The 23,224-nt window shown below is 38.0% G+C and overlaps 2 protein-coding genes across 8 annotated transcripts in view; one reads left to right on the top strand and one right to left on the bottom strand.

Moving 5' to 3' along the window:
• The window catches only part of VPS50 (VPS50 subunit of EARP/GARPII complex), a 139,374-nt gene extending 139,022 nt beyond the window's left edge, over positions 1-352 (bottom strand). For 2 of the 3 annotated variants that reach the window (XM_019443318.2, XM_019443320.2), the window contains exon 1: positions 184-351. In XM_019443318.2, the coding sequence (XP_019298863.1) occupies positions 184-216 (33 nt within the window). In that variant the 5' untranslated portion in view covers positions 217-351. Of the gene's footprint in view, positions 1-183 lie in introns of all 3 variants that reach the window. The other variant, XM_019443319.2, reaches the window with a different exon arrangement.
• A 6,116-nt stretch (positions 353-6,468) lies between these two features.
• HEPACAM2 (HEPACAM family member 2) overlaps positions 6,469-23,224 on the top strand; it is a 43,139-nt gene continuing 26,383 nt past the window's right edge. For 2 of the 5 annotated variants that reach the window (XM_053898558.1, XM_019443323.2), the window contains exons 1-3: positions 6,473-6,764; positions 13,976-14,329; positions 17,935-18,219. In XM_053898558.1, coding sequence (XP_053754533.1) covers positions 6,686-6,764; positions 13,976-14,329; positions 17,935-18,219 — 718 coding nt within the window. In that variant the 5' untranslated portion in view covers positions 6,473-6,685. Of the gene's footprint in view, positions 6,765-13,975; positions 14,330-17,934; positions 18,220-23,224 lie in introns of all 5 variants that reach the window. The other 3 variants (XM_019443326.2, XM_053898557.1, XM_019443324.2) reach the window with 3 other exon arrangements.

Below are 23,224 nucleotides of genomic sequence, written 5' to 3'. Positions count from 1 at the left end.
GCAGAGCTCCGATCAGGGCGGCTCAGATTAGTTTTCCAGGGTGTGCCCCGACTTTCCAGTGCCCCTGCCACCTGCCACCAGCCATACCTTAGGTGTCCGCCCGTCCCGGTCCAGAGACAGACCATCTAGACTTCTCTACCAGCAGAAACGAAGGAGGCCTTTGCTTCAGCCTCTGCGACTTACCTGTCGGGTCATAAGAGATTTGATTTTTTGCATGTCGAAATCGTGAAAGGGGTATTCTGTGGCAAAGAACTGACAAATCACGCCCAAACACCAGACAGCTGGCCGGTACACAGGGAAGCCATAGTGAGTAGTCACGTGGAGCTGCCGACCCTGGTCATCCTCTCTCTTTCCCTGAGCATGCTGGGAATTGTAGTCTTCCGGCTACCACCGAAACCCGCAATGAAGAGGAGAGGACAGCCCAGGTACTACATTTCCCAGCAAGCAAAACAGTGGACGCTTCAGTTAAGCCTGCAAATCTTGCTGCTCTGAGTGACCACGGCGACCGCCTGTCTTGACAGAATTCCTTGCCCTTGGTAACTCCATTGATAAAACGAAAAGCTAACTCGTAGGTGACCAGGCATTGAACGACAGGAACAAGCATTGAGAAGACAGTATATAAACCAGACTGACGTGATTCCCCTAAGAGTATAATGGAGGAAACCCCACCTAGTAGAGACGGGCGGAGTGGGAGGACCTGAGATTGACGTGACAGGAACTTAAGGGAAGGCAGTCTCCCAGAAGTGACCTGAGAACCTGGGACTCTCTAGCTGGCTCTGGGCTTGGCCTGAAGAAAGGTGTGGTCCAGGTTGTCCAATAGGCAGCTGTTCAGGGTTAGGGCTGTTCTTCCTCAGTCTTGGCATCCACTGCAAAAAAAAACTATAAAACCCAAAGATTTAACCCCTACCTATTTATTTCACTACCTTCCTAATCTAAGGCAAGTCAAGATGGAAAATGCAACAATAATAAGTACACATGTCACTTTAAAGTTCTCATTTCAACTTTTAGCAATTCAGTTAAATTGAGGAAGGTAGAAGAGTCTTTTGGGTTTAATTTAAGGAAGAACTTTCCAGGGGCACCTGGCTGGCTCAGTTGGTGGAACATGTGACTCTTGATCTTGGGATTGTGAGTTCAAGTCCCATGTTGGGTGTAGAGATTACTTAAAAAAAATTTAAAAAAAAAAAAAAAGTTCTAGTTATGAGAACACCGGGGGGGGGGGGGGGGGGGGGGGAAAGCGACCCAGCACTAACAACAGGTAACAATTATTGAGCGCTTACTACATGTCAAGAACTCTGCTAATAGCTTTACATATATTATCTCATTTATCCACATAAGCATCCTATGGGGTTGGTACAATTATCCCCATTTTATTTTTTTTTTCAATTATCCCCATTTTAAAGATGAAGAAACTAAGGTATGGAGAAACTAAGTAACTTGTCTGAGATTACTGCAGACATGCAAGCAGAAACTGAAGGACTGATTATGCAGATGTTGGGTTTTTTTAAGTTTATGTATTTATTTTGAGAGAGAGAGAGAAAGCACAAGGCAGGGGGGAGCAGACAGAGACGGAGGGAGAGAGAATCCCAAGCAGGCTCTGCACTGTTAGCTCAGAGCCCCACATGGGGCTCAAACCCATAAACCGCAAGATCATGACCAGAACCAAAGTGGGCCACTTAACAAACTGAGTCACCCAGACGTCCCCAAGATGTTGCTTTAAGTAAGAATTTCATGTATGGTGTTGCAGAGTGAGTCCTGAAGGGTGGTAGCAATAATTCTTTTTAAATTTACTTTTAATTAATGTTTATCAGAAACCCATGATTTCAAAAGTATTTCTTAGGACAACTGAAAAAGTGTTGAAGTGTGCCAAACTAATGAAAAACTTCGGTAAAAAAAATAGCATGGGTGGTACTAAGATATGGCAAAAATAATAAAAGTAGTTTGCAAATGACTGAAGTTTAGAGGACCTTACAGAGGTTATTTCCAGTTCTGAAAGTATTATTTGACTTCAGTGTCTTGTCTTTTGTCTTTGTCTCATTTTTACCAATGAGGTTGTAATATTTGACCTAGGGTTTTTGTAAGCATAAACGAGATGATGTAGGTGAATGCAATTTATACATTGTAAAACACCTTACAATTATGAAGTATTCTAGTCACAATTCTTCCCAGTTCTCTGCTCCAAAAGAACCACCCTGTGCATACTTCTGTCGTGCTTAACAGTTCTTTTTGAAATTATGTTTCCCTATATGCTTCTCTGTTATTTGTACCCCATAAAAAATTCCAGGTACTTTTGGGCAACCCTAGTTTAGTTTATTCTTTACCTGCTCTGGTCTTTATTGCCAGGCAGTTCTTACTGTATGAAAATCTTCAATATTTAAAAGTCTCTGAAAGAACCAAAAGAAACAGAAACTGCTGACTATGTTGGCATGTAAAATGAAACCCAATTCAATTTTTGATTGTTAGGCACTAGGCGACACTACACTAAGCACTTTAGATTAGTAATATACAGTCTCAGTCCTCAAAGAGTTTACAGTCTAGTTGAAAAGCATATATTATAGCTGATCCAAGACCAGTAGTTCTCAAACCTGACCGTTCAAATTCACTGGCGGAGTCTGCCATTGCTAATGTTTTCTTTTAGGTTCTTTGTTTAAGATCCGCAGTGATTCTTATAGGCAGCCAGCTCTAGAATTTCAAATCCATTCTTTAGATATGAGAAAATTTTTCCATCTCAGGTTTCAAGGTCACACATTTTAAAATTAGAGCTTGAGTCAGAACTAGAACCCATATCCAAACCCAGAATTTTCCCTTTATATAGTCAATACACGAAGTTACAAGTGACAAAACAAAAAACTTTTTTATTCCATGTATTTGTCTTTTTCTATCAGCCAAATCGGGGAAATGAGAGTTTTCTGTATCTCCGTGACCCTGAAAAGTCAAGAAAGCATTAAAACTTTGTTTTACTCTAATACTCTTAAGTTTTAGTTTATTTCTTATAAACTAAAAAGAAATGAACAATCCAGTCTTCTAAAAGTTTAAAGGCTGTAACTATAATGTTGAAAACATGTAAAGTAAATCAGTGCTATTGTCTAAATATATTTTCTAATTCAGCGTACCCTAACATGATAGAAAATAATTGAGCCATACGTGATGCATTTTTAATTCCCTAAACTAAACAAAAAAAATCTAGAGCCCTAAAGGACACTTTTTAAAAGGTGAAGCATGTTATCTCATTTCCATTTTTCAAAAATGAATGTAAGGCTTATTTAGGACTTTCATATTTCCCTGAAGGACGTTAGTGGTAGGCCAGAGTAAACTAGTGGAAAGTTTGGATGGCCTGCCAATAAGTCTTAAGAAAGGCTTCCTGGATGGTAGGCCCTTGGTAAAGGAGTGACAGCCCCATTTTTGGAACATCAGAGCAAAGAGTTTAAGTTGATCTGGACAAGGCAGCAGCATTAGCAGGAAAGTAGGATAAGGGCATATTTCTGGTGGCCCAAACAAAAGGAGCCTTTGGAAACTTAAATAAAAGCTGGTTTGATTAGGAAGATACATTTCAAATCATCCTATAAACATGAAAGCAGCACAAAGTTGTGGCCTCTCCAGGATGAAGTAACTGCACTTTCGGAGCAAGGAGTAGCAAAAACAAAAACAAAAACAAAAACACTTACTGAAGGTAAAGCAGTGACCTGGAGAAGAGCCCAGGAAGGAAGACTGCTACATAGTCGTTTAGCAGCCACATGAGGAGACCTAGGCTTCTGGGAGACAGAACTGTACAGGAGTGAACACCAGCACAGCCAGAGGCGATTGCGATGGCCTCCTCTAGCAGCCAGGTCTTTCCAATAACCTGTAAATTGAAATCTAATTACAACATAAGACAGTGCTTTCTTTCACCAGTTCTTAGTCCCCACTATTCTACATTGACCTTGGCATTGGCATTTTACCACTTTTCCAATTCTTCTTACCATTCCAAAATATTCATATGCTACTAATAAATAATGAATGCAGGGGTTTGAAATGCATGTAGCAGACTGCTTGCCTTATGAAACAAGACCAATCTTATTTACAATTTAAACTAGAGGATAAATAGTGTGACGTGAAAAGCTGCAAAAAAGCCCTTCCCTAAAATCTCCCCCCAACACAGTGACTCCTTTCATTGCTTGAAATTTTATTTTATTTTTTTTACTTTAGAGACAGGGGAGAGTCAGAGAGAGAGAATCTTAAGCAGTCATGCTTAGATCAGAGCCTGACATGGTTCTCAATCCCATGTCCCTGGGATCATGACCTGAGCTGAAATTAAGAATTGGACACTCAACTGACTGAGCCACCCAGGTGCCTCTCATTGCTTGAAGTTTAATCACCATGGATATAGATTGATTAATCAGACTTTTCACTTTAAATGTAATTATAACTAAGATCAATAAATAGGCCACTGAAAAGTATAGTACAGCAGAACCCCTCTGTGGGTTACAAGTCAAATGTGAGATATTGATGGTGGGAAATTTCTTATATAATAATAAAGCACTTTAAACCATTTTCAGCAACCATGTAAAAATTGACAACAGTTGAAGTTCTATTTTATCATTACCTTGTACGACTTCCTGTGCAAACATCCTGTATTTAGAAATGACTGGGACCCGTAAGAGTTTATGCCCACCACCCGCCACTAGAGGGCGCCTTGCATTGCATATGCCACGTAGCACTTTCCCCAGGCGTTAGATACAGGTGGTGCCGTTTTTCCGTGTGTGCCATGACATGAAAAGATCACAACTATGATTCATTTTGGCATTTGTTTATATAGTGTCTGTTATCACCTATTTCATAAAATAAAGGACATTTTAAAATATCATGCAAAAGAAACAAAAAATCTCAGAATAAAAATCAGCCCTTTATATTGAGTAAACCTAACATTAAGAAAAAACATCACTACATTGTCTTCATTTCTCTCATTTTGCCTAGGGCCCAAAAGGTTTCCTTATGTGCCAGCACTGGGTTCGAAAAACACTGGAAAGAGCTTATTTTAAAAAGACAATTAGAGATTAATATTGACTTAAAAGATATGAGGGAAATCTATGTGATATCTATATTTCTGAATTATATTTTGTACAAACCAATATTAAAATTATATGCACTTCTTAACATCAGCTGAGAATCAGAAGACATGGGCCAACGAGCATTTGGCGTTTATTTCTCAGGGAACAACTTAATAAAAATACTAGTTAGGCACCAGGTAGGTGCTAAGGATCCATAACAAATTTGACTGGTTTCTGTATTGGAGTTGCCCAGAGCAAGAATAAACATGCAATAAAATTAATTGAGATTAGTGAGATAAGTGCTGCAGTAGATACATGTCCAAGATTTAGAGGCACCACAGAGAAAACTGTGCTATAGTAATTACCTGGGAGGAAGCTCTGGCTGTTTTTCCGAATCATGGAGAGATCATAAAATGACCTCTGCAGAGGCCTCAGGTTTTCCAAAAGTCACTTACTCTCTCTCTCTCTTTGCCTATAGAAGCATTTCTGGAAGTGTTGGGAGCCTTAATGCAAAAAGTGTTTCAAAACTTGGATTCCAAAATAACTATCATTCCTTTTTTTTTTTTTAACCCTTAATTACGCTTGGGAATCTCTTTCCTCTTATCATTTAACTCCTTCAAGTGAGCCTTTATGGTTACAAATGATTTACGCTAGGAAATTTTGCTGGATTTGGTGCAGATTTTCTCACATACTTTGTTATATGCTTTATGTTACATGCTTTTGTTACATACTTTATGTAGTGGAAGTCTTGGACTAGAGCCTTCTTGCAATAAATGAAATTAAATGGGAGTTAACTTATAACTTAGCAAATTAAGAGGAAGTGCTAAGGCTGCTTGCTCCCATGGCAATGAAGAAGCCAGGCTGAAAAGCTATAGCCCTGACACCACAGCAGAGACTATAAGAGCTTCTCTGGGCCATTGGTTTACTTCCTCTATGCTTCAGCTGTGAAAATGTAGCTTCAGATATTATCTGTTTTCATTATAATTATGCATGGTCCATGATTCACTGTCACTTGGAAACACACCTGCGGTTTGCTTTTAAAAATAACATGAATCCATAGATTGAATAAAACCATGCCAGACATTTGTAATAGAAAATATTACATAGAAAAAATCAGTTTTAAAGATATTCAGTGCTCTGTTTTAATTCTTTAGTATAATTTTTACATGTTACTTAGTGACTTGATTTATAACTATTTAGCAGATATATGAAATACTTCAATTTTCATAGAAAAAGAATTTTAATTTCAAAATTATGGCATAGTTTTTGCCTGATAGGAAACCAACTTACACTTTTCAGGAAATTTCACAATATTCTCTCATTATGAAAGCATACTATTTTTCAGTAAAGTCACCCAAAAGGATGTTCTCCTTCATGTGATTATTAATAACTAAGAATGATCCGTGAAATACACTGACAATTACTGATAGTCTGATAATCGCTAAAAAGCTGTTCTAAAGTCATAAGCCGGTATTCTTGCAGAGCACATAACAGGTGTTCCCACTCCCTGTGTCCTTTGTATACACATTCATTCTGTATTCAAATCACAGAAGCAAGAGACAGGATAGGGTCTGTTACCTCACTGCTAATTTCCCTAGCAAATAAACCACCAGCTGCTGGTCCATGAACCAAGTTGCCACCAGGAACAGGGCACTGTATGCATGGGACAGGATGCTTTCATGGAGTCCTTCAGCAGCACGGTTGGGATCTTTCAGTGCAAAATATACCTCCTTCTCTTAGGTAAGGCACTGCATGAATTGTGTTTCAGCTGTTGTTTGGGTTTTCTTTAATTGTGGGCATAAGGTAAATATTTGCTTTAAGCTGCAGATTCACTCAGATAATTGAAAAACAGCTCAGAACCTTTTAAACAATAACACACTTTGTTCCAGAAAAGAAGCAGAACATTTTAGGAGAAATGAGGCTCAATAAGTAGATGATTGTGGTTTTCTTAGAACAACATTTATTGTCAACAGCATTCATTAAAGACCTAAAAACTGAATGAATTTCTTCTTTTTACAGTTTACATATAGATTTAATAGTCTTTAATGCATTCTATTTTGGCAAGTATTCACATAGGCCATAAATTTGTGACTGATTTTAGTGCAACTTGAAACAGTTTATGAAAATGATTTTAATTAAAGATATTGTAGTAAACTGTCAGCTCTACTTCATTTGAGTTACCTATCACAAAATGCAGAAAAGGTGTGTTTTCAAAGTTACAAAAAATATTTTATACACAATAGGGAAAAATGTGTTAAGTATAATTTCTCCAAATACCTTTAGCCTTTCTCTTTGCCCAATGGCTAGTCCTATTTTTTTTTTCTTGACTTTACTGTTTTCCCCTCATTCTCCTCTTTAGTCTTAGAGTTTGAGTCTTCCTTCAACATTCCTACTATTTTATGTCAATTTTTTTCACTAGGTGTTCTGTTTTTCATTCTTCCTACTTATCAGGTTTAAAAGTCAAGTTCATTTCTTGTTTTATCTATAGTCAATAGATAGGGACTTAAAAAATACTTTATTCTTTAAATTATAAGAACAGATTAGCTAAATAATTTAAGTGTTAGCCTTTTTCAGTAGTTTCAAGCCTTGCTTTCACTGGTATCTTTTGTTATAGTTTTCACTATAAATGTGATTATTATTCAAATTTATACCTAATGTTGTATATATCCCACATATTTGAAATGTTCAGTTGTAAATTTTTCTAAGAAGTGTTTGAATTTCCCATAGTTGTGATTGTCCCAGTGTTTATGTTGTCAAACTCAAGCCTATGTAGTTTTTAGTTTTTGAAATTCTTAGAAAAAATAAACAATTACCATAACAGACTTCTTGCCTTTGTGCATTTTTCTGGGTTCTGAAAGTATCCTATGTGTCAGTGCCCCCACTTATTTTTAACTGTATAACAATAGGAATGCTGTCATTTCATTAAGTGATATTTTTGTAATTGGCTTTAAGAAGAACTTATAGACAATTTATTTGAAGATTTTGACTAAAATAAAATTAAAATGTACTTTAGAGAAATAGCATGTTCATAAGTAGTTAAAGCGGTTATCCCTTAAGTTATTCATATGTAAATTCACTTTTCTCCATTGATAGTGTGTTGTAAAGACCATATGTAATGTGGAAATCTTTTTGCTTTTAGAATATTGGATATCTGATTGTTTTTTTCTTTTTTTTTAAGTTTATTTATTGATTTTGAGAGACAGAGAGTGCGTGAGGGGAGTAGGACGGGAGAGAGAGAGAATCCCAAGCAGTCTCCACACTGTCAGCATAGAGCCTGATGTGGGATTCACCAATAGTGAGTTGATGACCTGAGCCAAAATCAAGAGTCAAACACTTAACTGGCTGAGCCACCCAGGTGCCCCCCTGATTGTTTTTTCTTTTTGAAAAAAATCTTAAAAATTTGAGCCCAAGGGGTGCTTGGGTGGCTCAGTCAGTTAAGCTTCCAACTTTGCCTCAGGTCATGATCTTGTGGTTCGTGGGTTCAAGACTCACTTCGGGCTCTGTGCTGACAGCTGAGAGCCTGGAGCCTGATTCAGATTTATCTCCCTCTCTCTCTATCCCTCCCCTGCTCATGCTCTCTCTCTGTCTCTCAAAAATAAATAAATATTAAATTTTTTTTTTAATTTGAAGCCCAAAATGTAGTTTGTAAAGTCTATTCAAAGTACAACTCCATAATTTCTATTTTCTCTAAAGATACAGGAGTTTATTTTCAGTCAACAATAGTTGTGTTATGCTTGCTAATATTGTACATGATAAAGGGGAAGTAAATGCCAACTATTTTGAGGTACAGCTAGAGGTCACTTTTTGAAGTCTGATGTTTATATCCAATACAGTGCAACTAGTCTACAGAATATTTGTTGCTGGAATATAGATAAATTTCACAATATGACTTCAAGTGTTCCTTACCACTGGATCAGTCTTTTATAGTGCTGTTGTTATACAGCTTAAGGGAGTCCATAAAAGTGAAATTATTGCTATAATATTGTACCTCGGATTATTAATGTTTCTCCAAGTTAGTATAATGCCTTATATGCAAAAAGTCTAAGAGTTTTCCTTTTTTATATTTAGGAAGTAGGTGTTAGTGACTCTAATAATAAAATTTAATTTTTATTTAAGTCCAATTATTTGGAATATCAAAGGAAATTAAAATTTCATCAATTTTTTTACATTTATTTTCTTAAAGTTTATTTGTTCATACAGAGGTTAACTTTCTAAAATCAGTAGTTTTAATTCTTTAGGTTTTCTCATAAAACTAGAAAAGAGAGCTTGAGAAATTTTCAAAATGAAGCTAATTTTTTTAAGCTAATAAACTACTGTTTTGACAGCACAGATTCATCACATCTGTAGTGTGACACACAGCAATGGCAAAAAGTGTGTGTTCTGAAGGTGTAGAGGAATTATCCAATTATCTGTTTATTCACTAAAGTTTACTACATGTAAGGATTACATCATATCAATAGGTTCTTTCCTGCAAAATGAAAAGATTTTAGTAGCTGAGATAAGTTACTGTATGAAGTGAATTACACTCTTTGCTGATATTCTTATAATGTGCTACCTATAATTTATCTGATAAAAATGGTGTAGACAGTCTAAGGAAAAAGCTATTATAATAGCTGTGCTATCTCTCACTGTCATATGTATATTTGAAAAATCACACATATTTGAAAAAAATTTAAATGATATGGTTTCATATCATTTGATATTATAAACATTGAATACATTCAGAGGTATTGATAGCAATATATTATTTAAGGCATTATTACATGACACAGTTTTCAAAATAGCTCAAAAAACTAGTTAACCCTCCTTAAACAATTATTATAAATGCTGTATAAAATGTTATTTTCTTCTAAAGTAGTTTTATTATTCCTGGGCTGCAACATTTGTATTGTATTTAATCTTTTATTAAATAACATTTGCTTTCCACAACTCCAGTCATAGACTCTCCAATCAGTCTTTTTTGTACTTACTATTCAACATTCTGATTCAAGATACAAAAGTCACCAACATTTCTATTCCAGTCATGCTAGCACTCCATATTTGTAAAGTGCCTCCCAAGCATTTTCAGACTATTACAATCTCAGTTACTCTTTAAACTACAACTACAACTACAACTACCAAAAAAAAAAAAAAAAAAAAAAAAAAAAAAAGGTAGATGAAAAACAGTTCTTCCCTTTTCCAAAATACAAAAGGAAAAAAAAAAAAAAAAAAACCTACACAAGGACTGCTGACTTCCCCAAACAAGAATGCCATCTAAACCTAGAGCTCACTGTCAAAGGCAATTCCTGAGTTGTAAGTCAGCAGCCACACAGCTTTTTCCAGGGCATTCTCAAGACAATGACGTGGATTCCCACCATCCCCCATGGTTCCTTGGCAAAAAACACAGAGTTTCTGCCTTATTAAAAGATATCCAGGGTTTGTGACTTAATAAGCAGACTAAAACCTGAGACTCAATACTTCAAATTTCTTTGGGCCCTTTCAATTAAATATGGGCCCTTCACCTTCAAGTGTAAGGTAGTCAAATACAAAGTGTCAAATACAAAAAATTTTTATTTCTTGCTTACCAGGAATGTGTCCAGAGCTTCTTATCCCCACTTTCAATGAAAAGCATGTAGATGCATGTTGTTTTGTGCAGATAACACAGATGCTAAGAAGAATCTTTTCCTTTACTGGTCCCTCATCCAAATGCCCAATGTCTTTCTGAATCTGTGACTTGAAGAACCTCACTCTCTTCTGTTGACCCCTGCTTCACATACCACAATCATTATGAGGTTTAAGTCCTAGATTCACTTTCTCTTCTTTTTTCTCTCTCTTATGATTTCCTTGCAGAAACCACCACTCCTTTTCTGCAATCCACTTTATTTCCTCTTTAGAATTCCTAGCACCAGTTCCTTCTTTTTCTAATGATTCAGATGAGGAACAACTACAAATTAAACATTCTTGCACTTGCCAGAAAAGAAAACAGAAGCAAATCCTATACCTTTGTAACTCCTTTGTTACAAACCAAATCACTAAAATGAATGTGCAGGCACAGCCCATTCTCAGGAGAAAAAAAAAAAAATTACAAAGTCCATCACAAATACAGAAACCAAGGAGACTATAGGACACATAATTCTTTTGCCCAGATAGTCACCTAAGTCTCAGTCCATACAGTCAGTTTCTGATGAGCACCTAGGAGTTCCTTCTCCCCCCTAACATTCTGTAATCCTCCTCTTTATGTTTTCTGCTGAGTTCTCTAACTTTCCTGCTGGACCCCGGTCTCACTCTCTACCAACAGCTAGCCAAAGACCAAAATGATGGAAACCTTTGCACTAACCTCTATCCTGGGAAGCAAAAGGAGAGGTTTACTGTTGGTAAAACTTGATTCCTTATAGTAACAGGCCTACATCTTTCCATTTCTCCAAAGAAATCATTGCACAAACAGACCTTTCTACCTTTCTCTTCCTAATACTGGTGGCCTTTTTATAACACAACTTAGAGAAAGCTTAAAGGCCATCTCTCAAGTAGGGGTGAAAAAGGAAAGCAAGAAAAGAACTATTTTTATACGAGAAAATTGAAGTTGTAAGATCTATTTGTGCCCAAATTTTTATCTTTCCTCACCTAAGATTTTATTCCACCTTTACTCATCTATATTTGGCTTCATCGAGTTTTCTCTTTGTAGTGGATCATTCCAGTAGCTACAGACATAGTGTTCAGCACCCATTCAAAGAAACAGAAGAAGGAACAGAACACTTTTCTGCTCCCCTTCACAGCAAAACTCCCCAGAAATATTGTCTATACTCACTGTCTGCAGTTTCCATTCTTTTTTCCCCCTCACTGTTCAAAATATTTCACATTTCAATTCCACCCATTCTCTCCCCCACTATTTCAAATGTTCATATGATGTTGGTAGTATACTACTCCCTTTTAAAAAGAGGATGTTGAAAAGAAAGAAAGGGTGTGCCTGGATGGCTCAGTGGGTCAAGCGTCCGACTTCAGCTTGGGTCATGATCTCATGGTTCACAAGATCAGGTCCTGCCTTGGGCTCTGTGCTGACAGCTCAGAGCCTGGAGCCTGCTTTGTATTCTGTACCATCCTCTCTCTCTGCCCCTCCCCTGTTCGCTCTCTCTCTCTCTCTCTTTTTCTCTCTCTCTCCCTCAAAAATAAACATTTAAGAAAAAATGAGGATGTTGTGGGGTGCCTGGGTGGCTCAGTCAGTTAAGTGTCCAACTTTTGATTTTGGCTCGGGTCTTAATCCCAGGGTACTGGGATCAAGCCCTTCCCTGGGCTCTCTGCTGAGCATGAAGCCTACTTGAGATTCTCTCTCTCTCCCTCTGCCCCTCTCCCCTGTTCTCTCTCTCTCTCTCTCTAAAATAAAAAAATATATATTTAAAAAATAAAATGAGGATGTTGAAGCAAAGAGCTTTTAATTAGGATTCTAGCAACATGGTAGTCTGAACTAAGGAGTCTCTTCTCAATTGCAAACACACAGAAGTGCTACATAACATTTAAAAATGTATATCATGGTTCAAGGTAAAGGTGTGGAAATTTCCAGGTGCCAGAAAGTAGGAAGAAACCTGCAGATGTAGCAGTGAGTGCATGGGCCCAAACAACTCAGGCAGGCAGGATGCTAGGAGCCAGGGCCTCGCATTAGCAGAACTCCATCCCCCCAAGTCCTCCAGGCCCTCATTCTCTCTTAAACCCACATTAATCAAGCTTTCATGCCCAGTATATCCTTTCAGTATTGCCTCTTGGATGTCAAATGGGCTTCTAAAATGAACATATCCAAAATCGACTCCCAATTTGCGCCCCCCCACCAAAAGTCTATTCTCCTCAGTCTTCCCCATGGTTAATTTATTAGTTGCCCATTAACAAATGACATCCATTCTTCCAGTTGATCATATCAACAACCTTGGACTCATTCTTGACTCTTCTTTGTTTCTTGTATTTCACCCCAATGTGCCATCAAATCCTGTTAGCATCACCAGCCTTTCTCACAATACCTTTTACTACCATACTGGTCTACAGTACAAATATCTCTTGCCTACTTTATTGCAGTCACCTCCTAAATGGTCTCCCTGCTCCTGCTCTTGCCCCTATCTCAGTCTTTTCTCACAGCTGCTAGAGTATATCTAGAAGAAGGAGAAGGAGGAGAAGGAGAAGGAGGAAGAGGGAGGAGCAGGAAGAGGAGAAGGAGGAAGTCAAGAAGAAGGAGAAATATCATATCCCTGTCTGCTCACAAAACTCTAGTTTAATCCCCATCTCACTCAGAAAAAGTGCCAAAGTGCTTGCTGTGACCATGAGACACCGCCTGATCTGGCCCCAACCACCTTGCTGACCTCATGTCCTACCACACTCCTCCTCCACTCTGTTCCCTCTGCTCCTGCCTCTTGCTGTTCCTCAAACACACACCAGGTTCCTGTTTCTGGGCAAGAATTATTGATCATAACTGATAATGGCTTCATGCCACTCTTCTTGGGATATTTCCATGTGACAAGGCTTTGGCTAAAGGCTAAAACTTCCAATAATAGACTAGAAGCCATTTCAGAAGACTTTGGAGGGAGATTCTGAGGAGGAAGTAGCCCCTCAATGTTTCTTGAATCACATAGTTTCATTATGATATAATATGAATCAAACACAGTTTCATAATTCTAGAGGTGTCATTGGACTTTAGAACTAATAATCTTTCCCAGTTCTCCTTTTCTCAGTCAAAGATAATAACTTCTGCTTTTCCTTTTCATCTTGCCTTTAAAGAAGCCACTCAATCAACATAGTCTTTGGGTGGGGTTTTTAAAATTGCAGAAGGTTTCAGAGACAAATATTTACCTCTCCAGGTAACAGGTACTAGAACGGTCAGTACCTGGAAGCCTCTCTCCTTTGTAAGCATTATCACCTAATCAGGTTTTCTCTGCATTGCCCCTTAGATTGTGAAATGTGGCTCAGGATCACTACAACTTTCCTTTCCTTCACAGCAGGCGCTTGCTTGGGGCTGAAAGTGACAGTGCCATCACGCACCGTTCATGGCATCAGGGGTCAGGCCCTCTACCTCCCCGTGCACTATGGATTCCACACTCCGGCATCAGACATCCAGATCATATGGCTGTTTGAGAGACCCCACACAATGCCCAAATATTTACTGGGCTCTGTGAATGAGTCTGTGGTTCCCGACTTGGAATACCAACACAAGTTCACCATGATGCCACCCAATGCATCTCTGCTTATCAACCCACTGCAGTTCACTGATGAAGGCAATTACATCGTGAAGGTCAACATTCAGGGAAATGGAACTCTCTCAGCCAGTCAGAAGATACAAGTCACCGTTGATGGTGAGTCCACTATCAGTGATGTGGGCAGCTGGGTAGCATGGCAGTTAGTAACAGCTCAGGAGATTAGACCATGTGGGCTTTAGGTCCTGGCTCTGTAACTTTGGGCAATTAATTAACCCCCAAGGCCTCAGTGTTTCAGGTACAAATTACATTATCTATCTCATGAGGCACATGTAAGGTATACGCACGTGAAATATATACACAGTGCCCAACTAAAGGTAATCAAGCAATGAGTAGAACTTATTATTTGTTTGCCTGGAAACTATCAAGGATAAAGTCACTGATATAATAATATGGAGGAAATTTTATTTTCTCAGTATCAGAACACGCTCTAGGAAGAGTCCTCTTTGTCACATGAACATTCTATTTTGGCACACAGTTTGCGGGAGGATGAGACTTGCTCAAGGACCATACTTAAGGAACAATAGAAATTGCTGGAAATAATCCTCTGAGGGAATGTAGAATCAGCTAAATTTCACACATTTATTTTCCTTAATGAGGTATATAAGTAGCATACCTCAAATATACGGTGTCCAAATCACAGCTTCTGATGTCTCCCCTTAAACCTGATTATTTAACAGGTTAGTATTTAAAATGCCCTCCATTTTAGTAAGTACTAACTCCATTCTATCAGTTGCTCAGGACAAAACTTTGCATCACCATTGACCCCCTCTTTCTCTCATATCCCACATCTAGGCAAGAAGTTAATAACTCTGTAGGCTTTACCTTCAAAACGTAGAGTTCAGTTACTTCTTACCACCCGCTCTCCCACCCCTTTCAACCACACCACCAACTCTGACCTTGACTATCCCTAATAGCCTGCTACCTGGTCTCTCTGCCTACACTCCAGCCTCCTGACACTTAAAATCCTCCCATGGTTTTCTGTCTCAATTAGAATAAGAGCCAAAGTACTAACAACGTCCTACAGGGCCCACATGACTACCCACCCCCTGCCCCCGCAGCATGCCCAACATCTCTGATCCTATTTCCTACCTCCCTTCCCCCTCACTCACTCTGTTCTGACCACACTGGCCTCAGAGCTCTTCCTATCACAGGATAAACATTTTGTAGATGTCAGGGCCTTATAAGTCAGGGTCTTTGTACTTGCTATTCAATCTACTTAGATTGCTTTTCTCTTAGATAATAGCATGGTTCCCTCCTCTATTTCCTTTAGGTCCCAGCCAAAATGTCACTTTATCTGTGAAGGTTTTCCTGACCACCTTATAGAAAGTATAACCTCATTCCTCCAAACAGGAGAGAGAGAGAGAGAGTGAGAGAGAGAGAGAGAGAGAGAGAGACTATCTATCTTGAGTTCTGCTTTATTCTTTTCATAGCACTTATTTCCACCTAGATTTTATTTGATTATTATTTCTCTCCTTCCCCTAGAACATGAGGCCCATGGGAACAGGGACCTTTTATTGTTTACAGCTTTGTCCCCAGTACCAAAAAACTGATACTGGCCATTAGTAGGCACTCAGTAAGTGTGCACGGGGTAAATGAGTGGAGACCAGAGAGACTGCAAGGAAGCAAAGGCACCGGATGTGAAAGCAGATGCCTACAGAGCAACTATGAAAAGAGAAAAGGGAGACAATGTTCATGAAATTCTCCTGAGTAGTATTCTATCTCTCCCTAAAACTTAATGGAACATCCATTACTTTTTAATATATAGTAAATTGGATCTGTTTAGGGAAATGTAACTAAAAAAATCGTATCAGGGGTTTAGGGTCTATCTATGTAAAAAAAATCTTCCCAGGAAACTTCCACATCTGAGTCACACTCTTTAAGGCAGGTGTTATGATCACAGTCTATTCTGATTGGTTCTCCCCATATAAGACCTTGACATTACTTATTTGACTTATGCCATACCACATCTATTTCCACACAGAGAGATAAGCTTTTCCTAAGTAAAACATAAGCTTTTCCTAAGTAATAGATATACACAACTCATTTTTCTTTTTTAATCATAATAATGTAAAGAAAAGCTATTCCATCCACATCCTTTGTTCTTACCAGGAACTATAAAAGATTAAATTGGGGGCACCTGGGTGACTCACTTGGTTGAGCATCTGACTCTTGATTTCAGTGCAGGTCATGATCCCAGGGTCATAGGATTGAGCCCCAAATTGGGCTGTGCACTGGGTGTGGAACCTGCTTAGGATTCTCTGCCTCTTTCCCTCAGCCCCTCTCCCTTGCTCACTTGCTCTCTAAATTAAAAGCAAAAATAATAAAAAGTTTAAATTGAATGGACAAATTCAGTTGTCCTCATTTTAAGAAAGGCTAGAGGCTTCAGAGCTACTCGGGTCCCCTGCGAACTGTTTCAACCACCTTTCTTCTTATTTTTCATTTTCTCCTATATTCTCTAGGCTGAAGGATTGGGTCTGTATGTTCTCTACTGCACATTTCTCTGTATAGAAAAATGTGAGCATGAGTCAAGAGAAATTTACCTGCAGAGATGCATCAACCCCAGTTTAAAGCTTGATAGCAAATTGAAATCTAAACATTAGAGTCAATCATTTCTCACTTATATACCATCTCATTCTGTGTCCTGTGATGATGCATGGAAGATTATGAAATGCATATCTCTCCAAAATGCATATCTCTCCAAAATGCACGACCAGATATGCAGCTCTCTTCATTTTGTCACTGACTGCTGTGTAACTGGGCAAGTCACTGTCCTTTATCAAACAGAACCAACAACCTCAAAGATTAGTGAAATTTACTGAAAGTATTTGTGGATACTTACATAATTCCAACCTTTACCCAACAATTTTAGAGTGAAAACCAAGGGAGGAAATATTTGCTCATTCTTGGAAATGTGTTCATTTGACAAATAGTACTATGTACCAGATTCATGATATGAAACTATTTTCCTATGACTTGAAGTTCCAACAGGAATCACTATTGAATTTGTCTTTTATGTCTCTAATGGGATGTAATTGCAATAACACATTTTCTCCTATTTTCAAACTGAGTCAGTGTTGAAATGTAGGCTTTGGTTTTGGTAAAGTGGCTAACATAATGTTGCAATTCCACAGCAGTTAAAACATAATTAGTTCGCTCACGAAGAAAGAAAAGTAAGTGGTGAATATGTGATTCTCTAAAACTTTCCCTCAATATTCCACAAGTATAATGTATCTGAGCTTTATATTTTCAGATAGTGGATAAAGATTTAGGTTCATCTATCCCAACCAGCTGCTCTTGAGATATTAGAACAAACCAAAAAGAGGGAAATGTCTTGTTAAAATTTGCCTGTGAGACTATATATACCTTTATGGTGTTGAAGACAGTACAATGCACAGGAAATAAGGAAGCTGGTGTTCTCTACACTAACTGCATTATCTATAAAGTAAAGGTTTTCGTTAGAAAATCCTTGAAAAGTACATTCTAGAATTTGGTTATTTCTGGTATAAATGATATTTTTGTATTTTATCACTTTGCATTTTTCCATTAGTTTTTTATTCTTCTTTATCTTCTGAACCGTCCACATCTACAAAATGTAAAATTTTAGATTCATTTCCCCAGGATTTGGTATTTGAAAGACCGCACATATTTGTATTATAATTCTGTGGTGGCAAAAATCACTTTTGTCTCTTTTGATATTGCAGATCCTGTCACAAAGCCAGTGGTACAGATTCAGCCTTCCTCTGGGGCTGTGGAGTATGTGGGGAACATGACCCTGACATGCCTCGTGGAAGAGGGCACCCGGGTGGCTTACCAGTGGCTAAAAAACGAAAGACCTGTCCGTACCAGCTCTACCACCTCCTTTTCTCTCCAAAACAACACCCTTCATATTGCTCCAGTGACCAAAGAAGACATCGGGAATTACACTTGCCTGGTGAAGAATCCTGTCAGTGAGATGGAAAGTGACATCATTATGCCTACCATATATTGTAAGTTTTTTAAAAATACGTACTCATGCGTTTTCTTCCAGGTAGTTTACACAAGGGTTGTCGTCACAGAAAATATCAATACCAGCTGTCATTTGTTTTTTAAGCTACTGTAATACAGTACTAGTTGTAATTACATTTCCTGTACACTGCCTTGTCAGGAAATACAGCTCCTAGCACAACCGTGTTTCTTGAAGTTCAGGTTGAGATACCGGCCATGGGCCTTTTAGGCTACATTTTCTGACTTAGTCCATTGTGTGACCTTACTTCCAGTAGCAAGTAGGAACCTCAATTTCAAAAACCCAGAACCATGCTGAAGGACTAATTTATCCAACCCAAGGACAAAGAACTGTTGATTATAAAGTGGGAGAGGGTGTGTTCTGCTGCTGACCACAGAAAGAATGTTCCCAGATTATGCATGGGTATTGTATCCCAGGTTATGGCTGTTCTCTCTGCCCATTTTCTCATCTCCGTTCTTAGAGGCTGGGTGCGGGAAGGATCATAGTCAGAAAAACCTGAATTATTCTGAAAGTAGGTATTAAGGTTCGCAGAGGATCAGTAATTACTTCAGATTTCAATTTCTTTGGTTCTTTTCTTCTGTCATTGTTGCTGTTATTGTTTAATCTCATATACAGAGTTAAGTTCATCAAACTCTTCAGCTTATGTCATATTATTATCCTAACCCAACCAAGATCCCTCTTTCTTTATTGTATTATTTTTCCCAGTCCCCTCTATTCCATGGCACCACCTCTAATATGTTTAATATGGCATTCTAATTTCAGCTTCACACAGAGTTTCTCAACATCCACACTAGTGACATCTTGGGCTGGACAACTCTTTGTTGTGGGGGATGTCCTATGTATTATAGGATGTTTAGCAGCATCCCTGGCCTCCCCCCCCACCCCCTGCAATTATGATAACTAAAAATGTCGCTGGACATTGCTATATGTCCCCTGTGTGAGGAGGGGCACAAAAATCTCCCCTAGTTGAGAACCAATTACCTATCATATTGGGAAGCCTTCATATCAGTCACTATGTAGCTTAGAGCATTAGCCACAACAGTGTAACAAAAAGAGTGAGGCATGGCAAAGGAAAACTCACCCCTGTGGCAGGAGGGTGGAGGTTTCAGCTAGGTGAACCATAGGGCACAATTAAGCGTGGTAAGTGTATCTACTTAATCTTCAAGTATATCTGTATAATAATACTAGGAGAGGCCTAAAGCCTAGTGTTTAAGTAAACAGACCTAAGTGGTAAACTGATTCTGTCATTACCCATATGAACTTAAGAAATTCCTTGACCTTGGGGTGCCTGGGTGGGTCAGTCGGTTGGGCATCTGACTTTGGCTCAGGTCATGATCTCATGGTTCATGGGTTCAGGCCCTGCATTGGGCTCTGTGCTCACAGCTCAGAGCCTGGAGCCTACTTTGGAATCTGTGTCTCCCTCTCTCTCTGCCCCTCACGTTCTGTCTGTCTCTCTTAAAAATAAATAAATATATTTTAAAAATTAAAAAAAAAAAATTCCTTGACCTTTCTGAGATAGTTAAAACCGCCTCACCATATGGCTGTGGTTCAATTAGGTACTGTCTGAAAAATAGCCAAATACTGACACAAAGCAAGCATTCAGTAAACAGCGGCTGTTTATGATGCCAGTTCTATTTTCTTCAATAGAAAATTGATAGAGCCCTCTTGAGGAAGTGTGTTACTAACTTTTTGGAGAAAAGCACCATATGTACCAAATGTAGGTTTTTCCAACTAGATAAAACTGAGCTCCAGCAATGGAGCAGGAAAAGCGACTGCAGGAGAGGAGTGCAGTGGCATGATTCAGGTTTACAGTTATGTTTGCTTGAACCAGCAAAATTAAGCCGATAAAAACAGAATCATTGAATCTTGGAACTGGAAGCTATTCTATAGTTACAGCAGAAGTGAGAAAATGTGCACAATAAAGTGTATAAAATAGAATGTCGTAGATACCATAGGGAAGTATACAAAGGACCATAGTAGCTAGGAACATGAACTCGGGAGCCAGGGCCCTAGGTTCAAATCCTGGATCTACTACCTTACCCCTCTGTGCCTCAGTTTCCTCATCCAAATAATGGTAATAATAGTAGTACCTATTTCATAGAGTTACTGTGAGGATTAAATCTGTTACTACATGTAAATTGCTTAGAACAGTGACTGGCTCATAGTAAGTACTCTGTTAGTCATTATTAGCACTACAATATTATGAGGTTATAGATGAATTTCACTCAGAGAAGGAAAACATTACTTCTGGCTAGAGAGAAGGTGAAATTTGAGATGGACCTTTGGGTATGGGTATGATTGGGGCAATGGCAACGTCTGGAAAAACCATTCAGGCGATGGGGACTACAGGAAACCAAACACAAAGCAGAGGTCAAAGTTTAGGCAAATGGTCCAGTTTAGAGTGTAGGATACAGCAAGGGGCATGGTAGGCTAGATGGTCAGATAGATATGTTTGAGTTAAATCATTGAGAGCTTTGAACACTGGGTATTATTTGATAAACCATGAGGAAAAATTATTTTTTAAACAAAGGTCCAAATATAAAGACTAGAGAATGGTCTATAAGCTAATACTTAGACATACATATTCTAGGCTAAATCAAAAAATGTTTGCCAAAAGAGCACGTTTTCAAGTTAGATCACAAACATCATACAATTATAGAAATGGTATATATAGGAAAGAAAAAAAAGGGGAAGTAGGACATATTGACCTACAATACAGAGAGAAAAAATCATCAGTTTTGAACTATAAAGAGTGACTACACATATCTAAGAGCAATTTGAAATATTTTTTTCTGAAAAGTATTATTCACATAGAAATAGAAAACAAACTTCATACATTGTATAATTCATTTTTGGTGTAGGGGAACCTAAGAGGATTAACTCCTAGTCCACCCTAGTCCAGAATGCATTGTCTCAAAGGTTAACTATTCCCCAAATTATATTCAAAAGTGCTGAGGAAGAAGGAAATTATCGTTCTTTACCAAGAAATACCAAAATACCACACACTCCAAGCAACTTACTGAAGATTTGTTATGGTCATTAATTATATTGTGTTCGACAGTGGCATTATTTTCATGGCTGAACGTTTACAGTTTTATATAATTTTATATTCAGATAACATTGTGAAAATGTTCTGTCTTTTTTTTTTAATTTTTTTTTCTTAACGTTTATTTATTTTTGAGACAGAGAGAGACAGAGCATGAATGGGGGAGGGTCAGAGAGAGGGAGACACAGAATTGAAACAGGCTCCGGGCTCTGAGCTGTCAGCACAGGGGCCCGATGCGGGGCTCGAACTCACGGACCGCGAGATCGTGACCTGAGCCGAAGTCGGCACTCAACCGACTGAGCCACCCAGGCGCCCCTGTTCTGTCTGTCTTAAAGTGTAGGCTGAGAAATAGATTCACAAAGAAAGTATAAACTGTGCCTATCTGCATGACGACCATTGCATTGGAGTGAAAAATTCAGATTTCGTGTGGTCTGTTTATAAGTGTAGTCATATTCTTGACTGAAGTTTTTCTGACATGAATTAACACTTCCATTCAACTGCAAGTAGCACAGACCTAAGTATTGAAGTTATTTAAACACAGTGAAAAAAATATGAGCAGGCCAAGTATATCAAATCTAGGATTATGTAGATAAATCTTTACATTGTTTATTGCTTGGTCTAAATGGTTTACCTTCACATGCAAGGTACAAAATGCAAAACCAGATATTAAACCATCCAGATATAATCTACTGAATATCAATCCCAAGGAACTTCCCATTATTCAGTGAGATGAGAGGCAGTAGGAAGTGAGCTTATGGTGGAACATTCCTTATTAACTGATGATCTGTTGTTTCAATCACATTAAATTCTAGTTAATATCATGTCATTTGGGAGAGCAGTGGAGAGCACAGTAGTGATGAGCCTGAGCTGAAAATTCAGACTGCCTCAGTTAAAGCCTTGGTTCTGCCATTGGCAGGATGTGTAAGTGATCCCATGTCCTCATCTCCTTATCTACAGTTCTCAGTGTAAGTCTAATACCTGTCTCAAGAGGGATAGGGAGGATTAGGTGAGATTTTATGAATAAAGAAGCCAGTGAGCAGCACATAGGAAGAACTCAATGATCTTAGCTTTTTTTTTCTTCCTTTTTTATTTCTTGTTTTTTTCCCTTGTGCCAAAACTATTCTGACATAATTGGAAACATGGCAGCAAGAAGTTATGGAGAGCTTGGGTAATTTAGAAGATGCCTGCAAAGAGAAAATGGAAAGAATACCTTGAGAAGAACATTTGTCTTTCCCAAACATTACCATTGGTTAACATACGTTATTTTGTTTACATGAAAATAGTTTCTTTACATCAATTCTTTCTTATATCTATCTATCTCTTCATCTATTTGCCTACCTTTAAACTCTAGCCATAGAGTTAAATGAAAAATTCCTGGGGGAAATTGCATAAACAATCACAGATACATGAAAGTATCTTTTGCATCTTTAAATACACTTTTGTTTGGCTATATCATTTACTTTAATCTGGCAAAGTAAGAATAAGATTTTTCTTTTGACATGTACAAGTTCATGCCCCAATCTCATTATTATCATAGAATATGGTGATATACCATGTGTAAAGAATAAAAATGAGGGAAAAATCATAATCCTTTCTATAAATATTAAATATTATATGCTTTAAACTCTTGAATCTTCTTTCTTATCCTGTGTTATTTTAAAGAATTAAACTATCCCCATCTGAATAAATTCAGATTTCGCAGAACATGTCTTCTATTATAGGCTGAACTTCCTTCTTTACATTCTTTTAGATATAGTATATGGAAATCTCACAGAGAAATGTCAGTCATGATTAAAGACTAATGGCAGATAGTAGAAAGAAGAACATTTAGAAAATGTACATATGCATGTTCCACTCACACATTATAAAGATGAATTATGTAAATTATTTAAGAACAATTACTAGTCTTATTAAGAGGTAATTGTGAATATAGTATTATTAA

Source organism: Panthera pardus, unplaced genomic scaffold (assembly GCF_024362965.1).
Source record: "Panthera pardus isolate Hobbes unplaced genomic scaffold, ASM2436296v1 HiC_scaffold_8, whole genome shotgun sequence".
NCBI classification, from domain to species: Eukaryota; Metazoa; Chordata; class Mammalia; order Carnivora; family Felidae; genus Panthera; species Panthera pardus.
Note: the sequence above shows the minus strand (reverse complement) of the source record. Positions and strands in the feature narration are given on the sequence as shown.